General features: G+C 39.2%; 1 protein-coding gene across 2 annotated transcripts; it reads right to left on the bottom strand.

Moving 5' to 3' along the window:
• Window positions 1-1,798: 1,798 nt before the first annotated feature.
• On the bottom strand, window positions 1,799-18,533 carry LOC121330305 (feline leukemia virus subgroup C receptor-related protein 2-like). Of its 2 annotated transcripts, XM_041276723.1 has the most exons (11): window positions 17,232-18,533; window positions 13,795-13,936; window positions 10,548-10,688; window positions 9,465-9,532; window positions 8,390-8,493; window positions 6,378-6,488; window positions 5,469-5,574; window positions 5,159-5,270; window positions 4,602-4,657; window positions 3,741-3,833; window positions 1,799-2,722 (listed from the first exon to the last, which is right to left on the bottom strand). In XM_041276723.1, exons 1-10 carry the CDS (start codon window positions 17,820-17,822, stop codon window positions 3,765-3,767), a joined length of 1,500 nt encoding a protein of 499 aa, XP_041132657.1. In that variant the 5' UTR covers window positions 17,823-18,533; the 3' UTR covers window positions 1,799-2,722; window positions 3,741-3,764. The 2 variants fall into 2 exon arrangements, with proteins under 2 accessions (XP_041132657.1, XP_041132658.1); XM_041276724.1 differs by lacking the exon at window positions 3,741-3,833 and having other exon boundaries at window positions 17,232-18,532.
• Window positions 18,534-20,018: the final 1,485 nt, after the last annotated feature.

The following is a 20,018-nucleotide window of genomic DNA, read 5'->3' as shown; positions in this document are numbered from 1 at the left end:
CTTTATAAATTCAAGGTTTAGTTTAAATTTAGGAAACTCTGACATTTCCAAAGTCACTGAACTGTATCTTATTATACACAAGACAACTGGACACACAGACTGTTTTCAATGTTGGCACTGCCAATTCTAGTACTATTCTGTACCTATCCATAAATATGAGTAGATTTAGACTCCCAATTAAACATAAAAAGATACTTTATAAAAATCAGTGTACAAACACACACAATATATATATATATAATATATATATGTGTATCAATATATATATATATACACACACACACACACACACACACACACACACACACACACAAATACACACAGTGCCTTGCAAAAGTATTCAGACCCCTGACAAATTATCTCATATTACTGAATTACAAATGGTACACTGAAATTTTGTTCTGTTCGATATTTTATTTTAAAACACTTAAACTCAAAATCAATTATTGTAAGGTGACATTGGTTTTATGTTGGAAAATATTTAAGTAAAATAAAAAACTGAAATATCTTGCTTGCATAAGTATTCAACCCCCACACATTAATATTTGGTAGAGCCACCTTTCGCTGCAATAACAGCTTTAAGTCTTTTGGAGTATGTACCAGCATTGCACACAGTGTTGGAGTGATTTTGGCCCAGTCTTCTTGGCAGATTTGCTCCCGGTTGTTCAGATTGGTTGGACGACGTTTGTGGACTGCAATTTTCAATTTTTTGGCCTTGTGATTGGGATCATTGTCCTGCTGAAAGGTGAATTTCCTCCCAAGCTTCAGTTTTTTAGCAGACTGAAGCAGATTCTCTTGCAGTATTTTCCTGTATTTTGCTTCATCCATTCTTCCTTCAATTGTAACAAGATGCCCAGTCCCTGCTGATGAGAAGCATCCCCACAGCATGATGCTGCCACCACCATACTTCACTGTAGGGATGGTGTGTCTTGAGGCATGAGCAGTATTAGGTTTTCGCCACACATAGCGCTTTGAGTTTTGGCCAAAAAGCTCTATCTTGGTCTCATCTGACCAGAAAACCTTTTCCCACATCACAGCTGGGTTACTCTCATGCTTTCTGGCAAACTCCAGATGTGCTTGCAGATGGTAGTTTTTGAGTAACGGCTTCTTTCTTGCCACCCTCCCATACAGGCCAGTGTTATGCAGAGCTCTTGGTATGGTTGACTGGTGCACCATTACTCCACTCCCAGCCACTGAACTCTAGCTCCTTCAAAGTGGTTGTTGGCCTCCTCACTTCTCTCACAAGTGTCCTTGTCTGAGCGCTGAGTTTTGAGGTACAGCCTTTTCTTGGCAGTGCCTGGGTGGTGTGATGCAGCTTCCACTTCCTGATTATTGATCCAACTGCTCACTGGGATATCCAAATACTTGAATATTATTTTGTACCCTTTCCCTAATCTATGCATTTGTATTACTTTATCTCTAACTTCTGTAGAATGCTCTTTGGTCTTCATTTTCCTTCGGATTCAAAGCCTTACCAATGATCCTTCAACAGTGGGGTTTTTATCCAGAAAATGTGATAGCAACTTTAATGGTTCAAAGGTGGAGGCCAATGGTAAGGTAATTGTGTCCTCGTTAGGGCAATTTCTTTCATCGGTGCAAACTGGGAGCTTCCATAGCACAGGGGTTGAATACTTATGCAAGCAAGATACTTCAGTTTTTTATTTTTCTTAAAAATACTTCCCAACATAAAATCAATGTCACCTTACAATAATTGTTTCTGAGTTTCAGTGTTTAAAAATAAAATATCAAACAGAACAAAATTTCAATGTACCATGTGTAATTTGGTAATATGAGAGAATTGGTCAGGGGTCTGAATACTTTTGCAAGGCAGTGTGTGTGTGTGTGTGTGTATGTGTATGGTTTTTAATTGAATCAGCAGGAAGGTAGCTATTAAAAGAGCAGTATGAGGTATGGAGCACAGTAAATGGAACAGGAATTACTCTATGCCCAATATTAACTAAGGAGATGAACATCACAACTGGGTTATTGGGGAGCTCATTTTCCCTTCAAAAAGCAATAGTAGTCATCTTTGCAGGCTGCTTTGTAGTGCCATCAAAACCTTGGTTTCTGCACTCGTGACTAACCACTTCCAAAGAGTTGGCATAAAAAATAAATTGTGCATTATTAAAATAAATAACATTACCTAAAGGATTAATGTACAGTACGCACATCTGAGAATGTATAAAGGGACAGTATTTGTTGTTTCTTATTGTATAAAAAAAGTAAAAATTAAAAATCCAGCTTAGATTTTCATATGAAACACAAACCATCCCACCCCCATAAATTACAACTTTTGGCCACCAGGTTGAGATGTTACAGTAAGTGGGCAACAGTGTGGAGTTGCAGTTAGGGCTCTGGCCTCTTGACTGGAGGGTTGTGGGTTCAATCCCAGGTGGGAGACACTGCTGCTGCACCCTTGATCAAGGTACTTTACCTGTGTTGCTCCAGTAAAAACTGCATAAATGGGTAATTGTATGTAACAATAATTTCAAATTCACCTTATCAGAAGCATCTATAAAAAACGTAGGACAATGCACATTTAACAATGATACTGGCTTTGTGGCCCCATACACTCATCCCCAGTTTCCCTAAGCTGTGAAGATGCCAGGAAGGTAAGTTAGAGGAGGGCTGGGTTGTGCAAGACGAGATGCCCCCTCTAAAGCTTTTCTTCCTTTAAGATCACTGCAGTAGAGGCCAAATCTTGCAAATCACCTTCCGGTCTCTGTATTATAAGCAAAATACATGTAGCGGTTATTACAAACTCCAGTGGTAAGGCAGAGCATCTCCTCTAATAACTTCACTTCATACTTTCTTTAAGGAGTGTGAACCAATGTTTTAAAATGTAAAATACAGGGGTGAGAAACGCCTGCTATTACACTGTTAGCACCAGTAATGTGTCCAGGCTTGGATCGAGCATCTGGAATATCTTCGGTATGGCCTGTTGGGACTAAAACCGACGGAAAGTTTTTTGTTTTTTTGCTCAACGCCATTTTCAAAATAAACATTTGTGGCATGCCATGTTTTTCAGGTATTGCAACTTTCAACATCATCCTCACAGAGAAACACACATACAAACATGACCATGCACCAACACAAAAGTATCTACGAGGGTTACAACAAGTTATCGGTGGTACTTAGTGGGTTGTTCTTTAGCAACAATTACTGCCTTGGCAAAAATGCAATGTTTGGATATTTTCTATACATGGTTTATAAGTCACTGCCCTGGATCTTCACACTCCCAATAACCAAGCAATAATGCTTTTGGATGATAAATCAGGAATACTTTCTAATTCATGGCTAAGACTGTGAGTACAGTACGTGAACACCATAAATCTTAATTAACACAACAATGTAAAAAATAAATAATAAATCTGGCACTAACCAAGTATTTGTGCTGTCATTTTTCATTTGCAAAACATTTTTTTTACAGAACTATCATTCAGAGCAGTTTATCATCCACACCTTTATATAGTTAATCATTTAAGAAATTCAGTAATACTAAAAGATAATAAAAGGTAGACGATAGACCAACAGTTTGGTGCTTCCAATGTAAAAAAAAAAATACTTTAGACATGCACATGATTAGTGGGCATACCAGGAAGTGATACCTCCTCTAGTCTATTATAGTTATCAGCCATCAGGAAATGCAGATTAAATAAAATTGACTGACAAAGAACAAATGGTTGAATTAAATTATATATTGAATAGTGTCTGATCATGCTACAGGTGGATTATCCTACCTTCAAGTGCTTTTCGATTATTTATCAATTATTCAAGGTTGGCGTGGCTGCAGCAGTCGCCCCATAATCCCTGAAGCAGTTACTCTCTAGGGACTGGAACAACAGCTAGGGGTCACTTAGGCATTAATCACAGGAATTAATTGAAAGTGAACTTAGGAAGGTGAGCAATTTAAGTAAAGCATATGTTGTGCAAGAAAATATATACAATTTAATTAAATATAGCAAATCAGCAAAAGCCAAAGCAGAATGTTAGTACATTGCTTAGTAATAGCTTGCTCAAACTGTTCTTACTAGCCTTGGAAATGTTCTTCTTTTTATTCAACAGCATTAGTGAGAATTAGTGGTGCTGACTGACAGGGTTACAGTCAAGGCAGTGTGGTGTTCTCTCCGCTCTGAACTCAAATATCTGCATAAGATTCTTTATAAAAGATTTATCACACGGACATAAAACAGATCGACAACTCACCTGACCAGAACAGAACTGAGGGCTTGTAAAAAAACACCCACTTTAGACCAGTTTCCATCCCAAACATGTACTGTATTAGGTTAATGACAAACCAACTTAAAGCTGACAAGATGAACTCAAAGACAAAAGCAAAAGAACAAGAGCATGTGGACGGACAAGCACAAACACTTCAGCATAGTCCCGGGGTCAAAAAAGTGTGGTTTTCTTTAGCATGAGAAACAAGACCAACAGTTACAGCAGAAACTCCAGATTCACTACAGTAATTCTGACCCAGTAACTGAAGATGAACTTAACCTTCAGAAAAGACTGCATGCCAACATAACCAAATACAATCGCATACCCCACTGCAGGCAACATGCATGAGCTGGAGAGCATAATGGTTAGGAGTTACTTACAGTGGGTTCAGCTGACTGGTTGGCCCTTTGTCTGCGAAGATCTGCTTTTATAAAACCTGTGAAAAAACAGGAGTGAAATGTACATTTTAAGCTGTTTAAGAGTCTATTCAGTTGGGATTTGAAATGAGTTTTAAAGGATCTCCAAGATCACTAAATTTTCCTTGGGACACAGCAAGAAACACAGTTTGCCTGTTGCTGTTGTAATGCATTATATAATGAGCTATTACCAAAGCAAATACGTTTCTATTAAACTGCAGGCCCACCTACCACCCTCAGTTTTGACTGTCGAAGGGACTGCAGACATTTCAGAGCTTTTAGATTTGAGCACAAACACTAAAATTTGCACTCCCAAATCAACTAGATGTGAAAAGGTCCTCAAGTATTATTTTTAAGTACAGTATAGGGAACACCAGCAGACCAATTAATTTCCATAGGAATTATTATGTTCAATTTCCATAAACCTGGCACTAATGCAAGTTAATATCTGTTCTGAATAGCAATGGAGGAGATGTCCAGTATTCAGACTTCCTGTAATTTAACAGCATGTACGGTATTACCTGTCATAATGGTGCCCAGTAAAAGAAAAACACTGAGGAAAATGTTTCCAGGTAAAGTCCCAAAATTGTCGATGATTTTCCCCTGACTTATGGTAAAAATGATCCCAAACACCTGTTTAAAAAAAAATAAAAGATGAGTTGTTTCATTTTAGAATTCTGCACAGGTACAGGTTTAGTATCCACTGCCTGCAATAACAGAATTTCTTTTTGAGATATTTTGAATTACACACAGCGTTTTTCATGCTCCACCACTGTCATTAAAAGCTCTGCTAGCAGAGTAGGTGTTTTGGGCTGTTCAGCTGTATGTTACCTGGGCAGCCATATTGAGGAGCCCTGAGGAGGTCCCCTCTGATTCAGGGTAGGTCAGCTCAACAGCAAACTCAAAGCCTAGGGGCAGGTACCCAGTCATAAAGAACCTGGAAAACAAAAGCCAGACAGAAGGCACATGCTTAAATGCCTACAGACACAATGCTACAGTAACTCAATCTCCATGGGAGGGAGCAAAAGTGTCAGCTGGCTCCTTAAATAAAATATAATACATATCATAGGCACAACATATGACTAACTAAACCAGTTTTTAAAGCTCTAAATTTACATAAAGTTTTCTTAAAACCTATATTGGACAATATACAGTTATATAGTTCACACTGTTTTTTTTGGTTTTTTTTTGCTAAAACATAGTTTTAAATATTTTAGAGCTCAATAGGAAAGCTTACATTATTGTTTATACTATTGCGGACTGGTTTAACCTGCCAGCGTAACCAAGCGTTACCAAATCTAATTATACAGCATGACAACCAGGTCGCTCTGTTGCCATGAGATATGTCAAGATTCACTACAGCTTTTTTTATTTCTGTAGTGTATCCAATAGAACTAGTTTAAGCTGGAAATCATTTTTGAAGAGAGCACAGTAAAAAGTATCTGAGAAAAAGTGAAATGCAACACTTTGAAGGTCTTTTTCTTTAGTAATGATGTATAACAGCGATGGTTTGTTTTTAAGTGCAGTGAACTCAGAGGTAAACATTACAAATTCGAAAAATAAACGACCCTGCAGGCCTCATAGTTTATTACAACTCCAACTATTGACCTCTTCCTAATGCGTCCGCCTGCTGAAGGACTTACATTTATAATCAAATTGAAAAGGCAAACGGCCCTAAAGACAATCAAAATGGCTAGCCAATCATCCAAATTCATCTACTGAAGCCCAGTACAAACTTACCCAAGCGAGCCAGCAGTGATGAACACTACCCATAGATACCCCAGGTTCAGTGTGAACGCGTAGACTACCATTCCAACAAGGGACATGATATACACGACCAGTGTAGTCTTTCTGATGGGAAAAAAACAAAAAACAACTGACAGTCATTACTAACAACTACAGTATACATTAAAAGACTGTCTGTGACATCTACTTTAAGAATCTAAACCATGGCAGATCTTAACAACTGATATTTACTAGTATAAAAAAAATAAATAATTACTGGCAAAGAATATCTGTGTAGGGCGAAAGCATTGGCCCAGAAAGATAGCAGAGGAATGAATTCAAAGTGGCACCAAGTCGTCTCTTGCAAACATCAGTGAGACAGTGATGATAATGCAACAATAAAAGTAGCTTTGCTTCCTTTTCAGGACTGCCAACACAGTAAGGGTTATAGAGGAAAATTAGCATCACTGAGTCTCTTAAAATTATAAAACCAAGGCACTTCTGTATGCAAAACAAAGACAGCGTGTTAGGAGGTGGTCATTCCCCAGCTGTGAAAATCACTAAAGCTTTTTTGTATGTGGGATCATTATTGAAATGCTTGGCTCAGAGTACTGACATTTCTATTGTGATTCTTGTGCAGAAATTGGGACAGACAAGTTTAAACAGATACCTCTGTTATTCTATGTACATGTCTGACCCAATTCTAGAGGAGGACAGCTCCAAAACATCACATGTCGCTTGTATACAATCTGTCAAACCTATTTTTCAAGTTTTTCCTGTGTTTCCAATGCTTTAGCAGTGCTCCAAACAATTTAAAAAACATTTATACATATTGAGGGCTGTTAAGTATTTGAGGGACTTTCCTATAAAATATAATTTGAAAAAACTAAATCTGCTTCCCTGTTCAGGAGTATCAATAAGACTCCAAATTCCACAGAGAAAGCATGGATCTGAAATCACCTTTAGGGACTGTAAATAGAATCTGCATGCAAGTATCTGTAAACATTTACATAGAAACAACTGAAGAGGCTTATGTAACATTACAGGCTCGGTCCCTGGAGTCACAGCACTACCGTCATATAGAAAATCTGCAGCAATAACACAGTAATGCAATATTATATGCCACTTAACAGCTAAATCCTTTATTGTGTTTAATCCTGGGCAAATCATGCAAACATTGTATGAATCCACCATTCAGCAGTTAGTATACAGTTGTAATCTTCATTTGTTGTTTCAAGAGAAACCAGATTATCTGTTAACAAGGGACTAATTCACAACTAGTTCATTATGACATAAATAAAATCCTTTGCTCCTGAAGCTGACTGCACTCTACTTATTTCCAAAACACAGCCAAAAAAACTTTCTGTAATCCGCAGTTAAGTCCTACGTTGAGAGAACGCTGCATTTCTGAATGAGGTTTTCACGCTACATATCCTCAGGATTCATCCGAAAGGACATTTAGATAAAGCCTGTCAGACTCTATTTGGAAGACTTGACTATACGATGCGACATTCAGCTCTCTGGGAACCAACAACCACTAAAACTTTTAATCCATCTCCCTTGGAAATAAAAATTCTAACGTTTTAGCTGTTAGGGTAACTCGCATGTTAATATTCTCACACTGTAGTGAACTGTAACGAAACGTGTTTAGTATACCATTGCTTTTTGGTAGCGGCATTAACCAGTTTCTACTCCTGGCATACTCTGACACTAGTCCAAGGATGCACAACCCTCCATCAAATTCCCAAAGCTCAGGGTTGGAAATAAGACTCCTATTGCACAGCAGTTTCACCCATTCCAGGTTTTACTAGGGGCTCCATCAGCCACAGTGTACAGGTAAGGAGCTCAGGTGCATCTTATTAAACTCAAACCGAAACCAGGTATGGATCAAGTCTTATTTCCATCCCTGCCAAAGACCTTATTGGCAGTCTGTCAGTCACAGACTATTATGAAAAATTATATATTAAATAAACAGGGCAAAAAAGATAAAAATTTGCTAAATAAGATTAAAAAAAAAAAAGTCTTACTTGTAACTTTTGGTTTTATCAAGCCATATGCCACAGATTAGTGAGCCAACCATTCCAGAAATGACAATCGTGAGACCAATTCTCCCTGCATTGATCTCTTCACCCTGACAATGCAAAAATCAGGTAACGACATTCAGGTTTTAGTGCACTAGCTTCTTTTTACCCAAGGAAAGAAGCATCTTCGAGCAAATAGCTTTAGAAATACTCACAGCAGCAAGACGGTACACTGAAAATATGACCTAAAAATATCGTTAGCAGTGCTGCATTTTAATGATCGTTATCTTCAGTTAATGATTTAACAGACAGAATCAATAGATACGTTTTAAAAAGTGGACGGGTGTCATCGTGTATCCCCCCCCCCCCCCCCCCCCCCGAGTTGAAAGCTGAAAGCCCTTAATTAAAATAGAAGTTGTAGGTGACATTTCCTGCAGTGACGTCAGCTTTGCGTTTATTAAAACCTCTCATCACAGCGGTGATCATTAAGCCAGGGTGAGAAGAATCAAAAAGAGCTGCATATAGAACAACTGGAACAGCAGGCCTTGTTCTCAGCCCAACTTGAAATGACATAAACAGCAACTCTTTCACTACTATTAGGGTTATAAAGAAGGGCTTCAGGGGACCAGATAGTGTGTTACAAGTTTCGTAAATTTAATTTTCTTTTTATATTACAATTATTAAAAAGTAGTATATGTTCATTCATATTTAATGTTCAATATTTTCGTTCAATAAAAAAATTCCTGCCAGACAACTTCAGCAATCCAGCCACAGCCTAAATACAGAATTAAAGCCATCTGCCTCATAAAAACGTACATGACCATGACTTTCTGTACAGCCACCTTAAGCCCATGTGACATATGTACGTCAGTACAGACAGACGTGCAGGCAGCTGCAGTGTACCTACAGTATACTCCTAACTAATCTTACTCTCAATAACTTATGCGATAGAATGTCCAAACCAAGACTCTAAAGTGTGGAACCATTTATCCAATCAGAGCAGAGAAAGCACTGCAGTTCTGGTTTGTGATGCTATTTGTAACCTTTGGAAAGTGTAAAATATCAATGTCATTGTACGTACTGGGTAGTGCTCTATAACCATCTTGTTCAGTAGTGTTGACACAGCATAAAAGCAACCCGTATTGATACCTGCAAAGAAAGAAGTCTGGTTACAGAGAATTCATTATTTGAAAGTGCTGTGTGTATATACAGAGGAAGTCGAGGGCCATACTTCTCAGATCAACAGCACACCCTGGTACCAGGGGAATGCAGCAAGTATACAGTGATGAACATATTGAGGGTCAGTGCTGTCCATTTAACCAGACTGCTCATTCAGAGCTTTTTAAATGTCTAAATCTAGAACGCTCTGCAGTGACTTCTTTCCTGACTATGCTAAACATTCCACTTAAAAGACGCCAATTTATTCTTTTGACAAACTTCCTTGAACAGAATGGCGATCCAGTCCAGCCTTGTATAGCTGGCTGAGAATCTATCAAATCCACATCATTAAACATTCAGGACATTTCTGGATATTTACTGATTACATGCCAGTCCTGCTATAGACAGACAGACCCTGAGTCCAAAGGGTTTGACCTAAAGGAATATTAATCATATGAAATAGAAAACTTTCCTCTGGAAACTAGTGACCTTCAGATGGCATCTTACTGGTGGAATGTTCTGTACAAAGGGGTCAGTGTTAGTGGTTAAGTGCTTGGATTATGTTTGTGCTAATCCGGACACCCACACTGGAAGAACTGACCTACATTACCTTACACACTCTTTGGTCACGTTAAAAGAGAAGGACTGAATTGTACAAAATGTATTCACATGGACTGTGCAGCACTTACAACAGCGAATATGGAATCCAGATATTTTCATTACCTTAACATTAAGAGGAGACAATGCAGTAAGCCATTAATATCCCACTATTGTTATGCTGTGTCAAGCTAATTCAGGGATGGAAATCCCATTGCACAGCAGTTTGATCTAAAGCTCACTGAGCTTCTTACACTGTTGACAAATCCAGCATGTATTAAAAACTAGAACTGCTATGCAACAGGAGTCGTATTGCCATCCCTGTATTTATCTGTCACACGGTCCACAGTCCCTGGAAGTTGAACAGTGTCCCCGGTGGTAAAGGGGTGCCGGTACTGTGCTGGCGTACCATATGTGACGATGAGCAGGATGAAGGGGGGGTTCCTGACGAGCTTCAGAATGGACTGCAGGTAGGAGTACTGCTCACTAGAGATGGCCTGGATAGCTGCCTTGGCCTTGCTGGGTGGGAAACTGGGCTGCTCCTGGAACACTGAGGAAATGACAGGGAAGAAAATTACAAAAGAAACTTCAGTGAGAACGACACCCTGGACAGGAAGCGCAGGCCATCTGTACCCATAACAGAAACACAAATACCTCAGAAAAAAACACTGGGCTTTTCTATCAAGCAACAGCAGCAGATGCATTTCTTTGAAGCGCCAAGAGAAAGCAACATTAGAAGAGGCGAAATAACAACCTTACAGGCACTGTGGTAGCCTTTATATGTTATATAAGACACATTCAGTAATAATAATAATACTATATTCTCCACGGAGAGCGGCAATCCCGCACACCATAATTGCGACTGCCAGTTTCTGAACTTCAAACAGGGCAATCTAAAGCAATCCACTAAAGCTGTAGACCACAAGTTGAATGTGGATGGGCACCAATTGGCCAGCAATTTCAAAACTAGACTGTAGACCAGTGTGTACAGCGTGAACATATCAAAATCGCACAGACAGTAAAATGTGACTCCCACACAGCATAAGAAATAGGTGGCATGAGTTGGAAGAGTACTGCATAGAAAAAAAACATTTTAAAAACAAGCAAGTGAAAGTCTTGTGAACAGAGACCATTAGCTGCCACTAGGGCAAGGCACCGCAAGAGTAAAGTTCAGTCGATCATAAAACAGTCACCCTATCATCATACTGTCCAGAATCACAGCACAGAAGCACATCGATAACCTTTGTTTATGGGCTGGAAGCAGTAATGAAGTTGGCACGCCCATCCCAAGCTCCTAGCACATAAAAGTTGGACATTTGAAATACAAAGTCCAAATTGGGTTTCATTTCCACACAGGGTCAAAGTTCCCACTGATTTTCATGCAGTCAAACACTGATTCATCAAAACAATCAAAGGTCTCTGTCCGTAACAGACATCTGGAAATTGTTTAGTGTGTGTTGGGAGAACAGATTGTGTAGATTATAGCTTTTTCAATGTCCACTCTCCAACAGCTAAACACAGAGTTTGATTGCCCTTTGTCCCAGAAAAAATTGCTATTCTATACTGAAATGGGTTGTGAGCTGTCAGAAGATTGCAGGTTTATTATTATGTGGTAAAACAAGTCATTATGTACAGTACTGAGCCATCCATAATTTTAAAAGCACTTAATCATAAGTTACAATGTACATAAGGAAGCCAGGTCAAGTAGACCATCTCTTTGTGCATGCATCAGAGTAATGTGTCTTGCATTAGAAAAATACAATGTTGAAATGCTTTGGTGATTTGGCAGTGCAAAGACAAGCCTGACAAGCAATACGTTTCATACATTTTCTTTTATCCAAAAATGTAGACCTTTCCCCTGGTTCATTGATGAAAGCTTTATTCTATGCAGCACGCGCAACACAGCCCTGTTTTTTTTTATTTCTAAAGGGGGGGGGGGCAATGTCACTTCACAAACCCCTTTGACACAAAGGGCAACACAGAGTTTCTGTGTTTTTATGGCTGTTAATGAGAGCTCTCTAAACAGACTGGTGTATTTTTAGAAGTACATGTAACTGTGGGTTGTGTCAGTGGTAGGGATCAATGGCCCTGCGTTATCTCTGTCAAAGTCAAAACTAGCACAGCACATGCCGCCCTCCGTTCTCTCCCAACCAGAAAACAGCAAGGGCAAATGCCAGACACACCCCCCACTGGCAGATGTTTAAAATGAGAATCAGTAACTAGGCAATACATGTGCTGACTGAGGCAAACTACAGAAGCCAAGCCAGACAGCTTAAAACTTGTATCTAGTTAAAATTGAAAATAAAAACGTGGCATTAGCAGAATTAAGCTACCTGCTCTATAGGAGGGGTATTAAAAAATAAATAAAGTAATGAAAACCCTGCAACTCGCAGATCAAAAAACACTTAGTTAAAAGAAAAAAAAAACATTAAGAAAACAATGTGTTCCAGCTTAGCATTGCCTTCACCTACAGGAGATAGCACTGCCACACTATATTGTAATGTTGCATTTCATTCTCAGGAGAAAAAAATAAATTACATCTTGGGAAGGGCAATCACACAGGTGTTCCGAGTTGCACATTATATAATAATAATAATAATAATAATAATAATAATAACAACAACAAACTATTTTGTACAGCGCCCTTAAAAGCAGTCATCTCAGAGCACTTCACAATTAATAGTACTACAATAAATAAAACAGAGTATGCATAAAAAAAACACAAGGAAATAAAACAATCATAAAAATCATAAAAACGCCTTTACAAAAAGTAAGTCTTTAAATTAACTTTAAAAACAGATCTGACAGATAAGTCGGAACTAGCCCACAAAGAGCCTTATACGTCAGCATTAATTTTAAATTTAAATTTTTTTTTTTTTTTAAATCAATTCTAAACATTCGGCAGCGCCAGTGTTTTTCCATGGACACAATCGTGGAGGATTGTTGGGGGTGTGGATTGGAGCAGAAAAGGGAACTGTGTTGATCAGCGGGGGAGTTATGTTTGGGGAGACAGACAGGGGAAACGCTGTGCTGTGTTCTTTACACCAAACTTTTTTTTTTTTTTAAACCCAGGGTTACAGGGAGTAGGCGAGCATGGACGCTGGGAGTGGAGCTCTTCTGGACAAAGTGGAGAACAGTGCTAAGACGAGCCTACCAAGGAACGGGCCACTAGCAAATGCAACGCCTTTTTGCAAACGCACCTCACTCCACCCCAGCCAGGGACAAGGAGCCTGCTTGTCTTTCCACTGCAGAGCCCAAGCCATGCAACCAGTGTTACACGCAACAAGCATGTTGAGTTGCACGTAGATGATGCAGTATGAAGAGGTGTCGTATCCGAGTTGAGAATGGCAGATCCAGAGTTTATGGTTGTGTTTTTCATTTATTACCGAGTAAAACTGGAATGCAGCGACGGGCGAACTCGACAGAAATCCTGGCAGAAACGTTCTTAAACTAAACTGCGGTTTGGACCTCGCGCGTCTTGACAAATAACCACCTGGGGCCCTCACGGCTCAGATATGCCAGCTGAAAAGGGGTATTTGTCTATCAATAACACTTTCTCCCTCCCTAATATGGCAACCAAATAGCCTACCCTGAAACCTACTTCAAGGGATGTCCAAACCAATTTGAGATATAAAAAAATAAAATTATTCTCTTACCGAAAATGACAAGGATGAAAAGCAGAGTTGCCATGGCGGCAGTCCCGTAGAACATGATGCTGACATGGCGTGCAAGCTCATCAAAGTCATCCACATTGGGAACAAGGAGAGGAGGAATGAGGAACCCGACAGCAATCCCCAGCTGTGGTGAAACACACTTATATTAGCAAATGAACCTGTTTTGCATGTTAGGCCATTCCCGTAATCAAAGGAGAACAAAACATAGGCTTGTTCTTAAATGATGCAGAAGAATAACCTGTTTATTGAATACAGCAGTTGCCACAATACATTTTTTCACAATTTCCTTATGGATGTGAAAAACAGCTTTATACTTTCTTCACACACCTACAAGACTTAACAAAAACTTTCTTTAACCCTACTAACAAATATACATATTTTCCACAAGTCCGTAATAGTTCAAGAAAAGGAAAAGGCAAGCCAATACCTCACACTCAGCATAAACCTACAACTGTCATTTATACTTTACCAGGTCCGTTAATCACTTGCTGGCATTGAAAGGTGGCAGTTTATATAGTAAACGTTCCAGAGTGGATAAAACTAATATCGCAATAACTTGCAACCCTCTGAGCAGTGCAGTATATTCATGCACTCAGCCATGAGTGGAAACAACTGCAGGATCCATACCCGTCCCCTGTGTGAACATAGCTATGATGCACAGCTCTGCACACCAGCACAGCTAGCCAAATGCAACACACTGACATAAGTGGTGACTCTGCCACCAGTTGAGGTCATTGTTCATACTGCAGGATTATTTTGGGAACAGCGGTCTGCTTATAAATATAACAAGCATATCTTAGATCCCATGTATTGGTATCTCTTAAATCCAACCAACCTGTCTGTTCTGAACTTTGCTATCTTTTATTACATGAAGCACAGAGTCAATTAAGTCATTTAAATTGTCTTGCTGTAGAAACCAGTCGAGGGATTTATAAAAACGTACGTGACTCCATTTCCTCAGGTTACAGACCTCAGCTGTTTGGCCTATTCCCTCAAACTCTGGCACTGCCTGGATTGGTATAAGGGGTCCAGAGACCACACTGCCAGGGCGACTGGAGGCTGCTGCTGCCACTAGCTTGTACTCAAGGCTTTGCCAATAGTCACGTCTGAAGGCATTTCACAAACAGCTGTGACCTTGAGTTTTATCTTACTGTATCTGGATTCAAAGTCATTTCTTAGTTTGTTTTAGTCTAGGAAAACAAAAAGCATGGTTTTAGCTTTTATAAATATAATTCAGAAGTTCTTTACATCCATTTTTTTTTTTTTTTACTGTGTTGTTAACCTAGGCAATAACGCTATGCATCTACTATGTCTAAACTCCAGCAGTATAGTACACAGTGGCTGGGATATTATAAAACACAGAAAATGACACCCATATGACCATGTCTACAGAGCTACCAGCTCAACACTGACAGGCAGTCCTGTTCTGCACTCATTAGTCACTTTACTAGAACCCCTCCGCCCCAAAACTTTTTGGGAAACTGGAAGAGATTTTCACATGCAAATTACGCTGAAGACAAAACTAAGATCACAGTGAAAAATCTTCCCCTGGATGCAGCTTCTATGCACTTGTACTCAACTGTAGCGAATACATGCACTCCTAGCTAATCTTTTACAATCCTCCTGGACACCTTAACAGGGCAATCACATGACTGTCAATGGTAATTGCAAGTGAGCACTTTCAATTCTGTGTTCTTGACACATTCTTCTTTGTGTTTTCTTCTCCTAAACCACAGGTTTGCTTGTCTTACAGATCATGCATGACTAGGCTTAATGGAAATGATTACAGCTCATTTTATCTGTGGATAACAGCTGCCTTTTGACACGTTAATTTAAATGAGTGGTGTTGCCAATAGCTGTCTGATTATCTTTATACAGATTAAATCATCTTATACAAATTTAAAAGTTTCAAATGAAGGCATTTTGTAAACTCACCTTCAGGCTAGGAAATCATAAATCCAATCTATTTCCGCTGACCCTAAACAACAAATATGAGCAGAGCACCTCATCCTGGAGGTAAGGACTTGCACCTGCACTCACAGGGCGCCTGTCCCGTTGGGATGGCAAACGCAAACGAGCTGAACGTTCCCCAGCCGATTGTACTGGAGTGTGAAGGCCAGTCCAGTGCTCCCTGTGTGCCCCCAGTCCAGTTTACAGGTTTGTGGGTTTGCTTATTAAGCAGACCAGACTGTTCAGGGGACACACTCTAGCAGGGCAGGACGATGCAACAGTTTTGACAAATTGGTCTGTCCAGTCTGTTTAGTAACAAAAGGTCTTTTCATCAGATTGCCCGTCAACTGCTTTAAATTTAAATCTGATTATTTGCCTTCTTTAAGCTTGAACACTTTTTCCAGCTGGTCTCTCTTTTCATGCGAACCCCATAGCAAACACAAATTACAAAACCTTTGTAAATTAACCTCAATTTGTTCACCTTCCACCTTTGTCCACTTTCACAGTGTTACCAACCTCATGTATATCTCCAGAGATAAGCTATTCATATAAAATAGAACCAGTTAAACATTTAACAAGATACCTAATCAAGATACCAAATCCTTCCATGTGTTTATTTGTGTTATCCCATCTAATCGGGTGCCAGTCTAGTTCAGACAAAAGGCAAGCAGCTGTTATCAAGGGGCAGGGGCACTGTGTCATCCAGTCCCAAGGTGTTGCACTAAATTAATTAAAAGAGGAGCTGTGAGTCTATTTGCTCAGCTCATACAACACATTGGAAATCACAGAAAAGGTTTAACCGAGAAGACATCCGGATTATTATGCTTTCTGGCTTTATTTTCTTCTATTTGTACAGGGCTCAGAATGACACACACCTGCAATAGCACACAATTGTGTGTAAAGAGGCTTACTGATTAATTTGAACTTGTGCTTGATTAGCCACAGTGTGCATGTTATTTATTTATATATATATATATATATATATATATATATATATATATATATATATATATATATAAAAAAAAGCTCAGGTGTGTCTGATAAACTCATTGTAAAATCAGGAATGGATCAAACTGCTCTGCAATTAGAGGCTTATTTTCTTCCACGTTTATTAATCCCAAACATGCTTAAGTAATACATCAAAGTTGAATCTCCCGACACCTTGGATAAGACAGGCACAGACTTCTTTCGAGAGCTAGTGTTTTACAACAATCTGAAATGCATTTACCAGTACTGTATAAAAACTCTTCGATTGATTTTTATGATGTGCTGCGGTTTGATATTCTGTACCAGCAAAGTATCAAGTACCCCCTTTTTTTCCCCAAATGACACCAGCTTTTGCTGGAGTTTAACAGAAAAATGAATTAACAAAATGAATGAAAAAAAAAATAAATCTCCTTAAAAACATCCACGCAATCTAAACGTGGAAATTTAACCATTTAGTAAAACAAACACATAGCATACTATACCTGGTTCCCAAAGACAGCGATGGAGCACGCAGTGGACACCTCTTCAGACCCAAACCACACTGATGCGATCCGAGACGGCATTCCAAGGATGAATACCTGGGCCACCGAACACATAAACTGCCCGAAGAACGTGACCCCGAAGAGGTCCGGTCTGACGCTGGCTGTCTTGATCCATGCCCCTACACAGTTCAAAGCTGACCCGACCAGCGCTATGACTCGCAGCCCCTTTTTATCCAACAGCCAAGTTACTGGGAATATCAAGGGGATGTAGGTGCACATATAGATCATGGACATCCAGTCTATGGTAAACGAGGTTACGCTGTAAAACTTCATAAATATGTTATTAATGATCCCGTACTGAATCCATTGAAATGAGTTGCACATTGAATAGGCGCTGAAGAGAAAGACTATGGCCCAACGTCTCTTGTAAAGCCGAGTGGTGGGTGTCTGCTCTGCATTCACATTAGCTAATTCCTGCGTCTCTGGTGAGGTTTCAGCGCTTAAAGGTTTCGATATTTTCAAATCTTCAAGACTGTTACCATCCTCATTTTCTATCAGCTGCCCTACCAAATATGTAACCTTCTCGGGCATTGCTCAGACTAGGTTTGACAAAGCGTTTACACTGTACCAGCACAGCACCGTGTGTCCCTTGAAAATGTTAAACTCCTTTTATTTCACTTTTCTGAAGTACTTACCAGGGCACGGGATCCTGCCTGTGTTATTAGGAAATTGTATTCTAGTACTCGGTTTGTGCTCGGTAAGCTTTTTTTTATGTTCAAATGAAAACTTTATTTTTCACAGTCTCTCAACGCACGCGACTATTTGTGTATGCACTTTTATTTTTTTCATTTCAGCGGAAACCCCTGTATGTGCGTAAGATACTGCTTGGCTCTTCAGACTCCACGATACTGAAAATCTACAGAATTTGAGGCTTGTTAAACAAGTTATACAAAACAAAAACGCTGAATACACTCCTTAGCTCGCACGCTTTGCCAAATGTTTGCTACCTGCATCTCATTTTCTTTAACAAACCAACAACGAATAAAACAAAAAAAAAAAAGTCAACTTCTTCAAAACGAATTTCCACTTTTGAAAGAAGGCCCTCTTTCTCTAAACTCGACCTGCTTTGATTTATTAAAAAAAAAAAAAAAAAGTTTCTGTTTTAGTCCTATATTTAATCCTTCTCAAGTACAAAAAATACAAATCACCGCGTACTATCTATCTATCACTCTTCGTCTCGTCTCCCCTTCCAGACCTTTTCCCGTCTGTTTTCTATTGCATTCCAACACCGGCAAAACTGAGTCAATCTAACCCACGTGGTGCGACACTAACCTCCCCCTTCCAGCAATCCAGTTTGGCGCATTAGTAGTGGCAGAGCATTGCATTCGTATGCTACTTATTCCAAAACTAAAATGCAGTAGGCTAATGGTGAGTTTAACATATTTTCAAACTCAATTTACTTGAATACCCGCGGCATAATTTATCCTATTTTACACACGATTGATCGATAGCGAATTATTTTATATGAAAAGCGAGAACATACCTTTTCACATCGGATATCTGCAAATACCAATGAATCTATAGAAACAAAACAGAATTTTAAACAAAGCAGGAGCTTTTATTTGACTTTCTCTGAGCTGCGCAGATTTTTACTGTTATCCCCTGTGGCAGTCACATGTTGTAAAAGTCTTAATCAAAATATAGTAATACAAGTACAAACATTTAGATGCTTTTTGCAAATGTATCTTAGGCATACATTCATCTAAGTGCACGTGCTTATCAAAAACAACGATGTTTAATAATATTAAATAAACACAAAACGCATACAGACAAATAGATAAATAACCTTACCTGCCACAATCATGGTAGAGCGGATCATTGCAGTTCTACAGATTTTATTACAATCATGAACATGTTAACCTCTTTATAAAGTACACATGAGTACAAAAATAATGTAACATTTCAAAAGAATATCATTCATAAATATTGCATCCTGACAATGATCCTAATGAAGTTTACACCCCTATCACAGGCAGTGGCAGGATCCAAACGTTCCTTTTTAATTAATAAAAGTACACATTTCAAAAGGAAAGGGTTTAAAACTACAGTACTCATCTACATATCCTCTCTTGCATTTATATTAAAGCTAGTGCAAGCTTATGCAAAGGGCCCTTATAATCGCGTAATAAGAAATCATTTGGAGACAGTCATATTTATTAGAGGCCATTTTGACCTACTTGCAATGTACTTCAAATACACTAGGATCCAAGTGTGTGCCTAATTGTTTTAATTTTACAATGTTTTATCCAAATCGGATTACTGGTTCTACTTTTATTGTGTAAATGTTGATAACAGATAATCGACTTGGTATTGTGTGACCTTGGCGTGGAGGTCAAATGTCAAAGGTTTCCCACAATCCTTGTACAGTCTGCCTGTTTGACAATGACCTCCATACAGTGGCACTGGAACAATTTTTATAGCGGGGGTGATGAAAGCCATTGAACAAAACTGTAGCCCCTGTATGTGATGGAGGCCATGCAAGGCCAGGGGGCGCACCCCCAGCACCCCTAGTTCCAGCGCCCTTGCCTCCATAACCTACTTAGTTTGTGAGTTATAGAGTGTGAAAGATGGAAGGAAAGCAACGTTTTAGTATTCTATGCCCTGCTTTGCAGGCTGCAGATAATCATTCTGAAGCTGTCTGTTTTCAATTCAAGCTATTTGCCCTTCACATTCTGCGTGATTGAGACACTGTTGCCTTCTGGGTAGACTGTCGTTTATGCAAATTAT

This window comes from Polyodon spathula, chromosome 17 (genome assembly GCF_017654505.1).
Source record: "Polyodon spathula isolate WHYD16114869_AA chromosome 17, ASM1765450v1, whole genome shotgun sequence".
Taxonomy (NCBI): domain Eukaryota; kingdom Metazoa; phylum Chordata; class Actinopteri; order Acipenseriformes; family Polyodontidae; genus Polyodon; species Polyodon spathula.
Note: the sequence above shows the minus strand (reverse complement) of the source record. Positions and strands in the feature narration are given on the sequence as shown.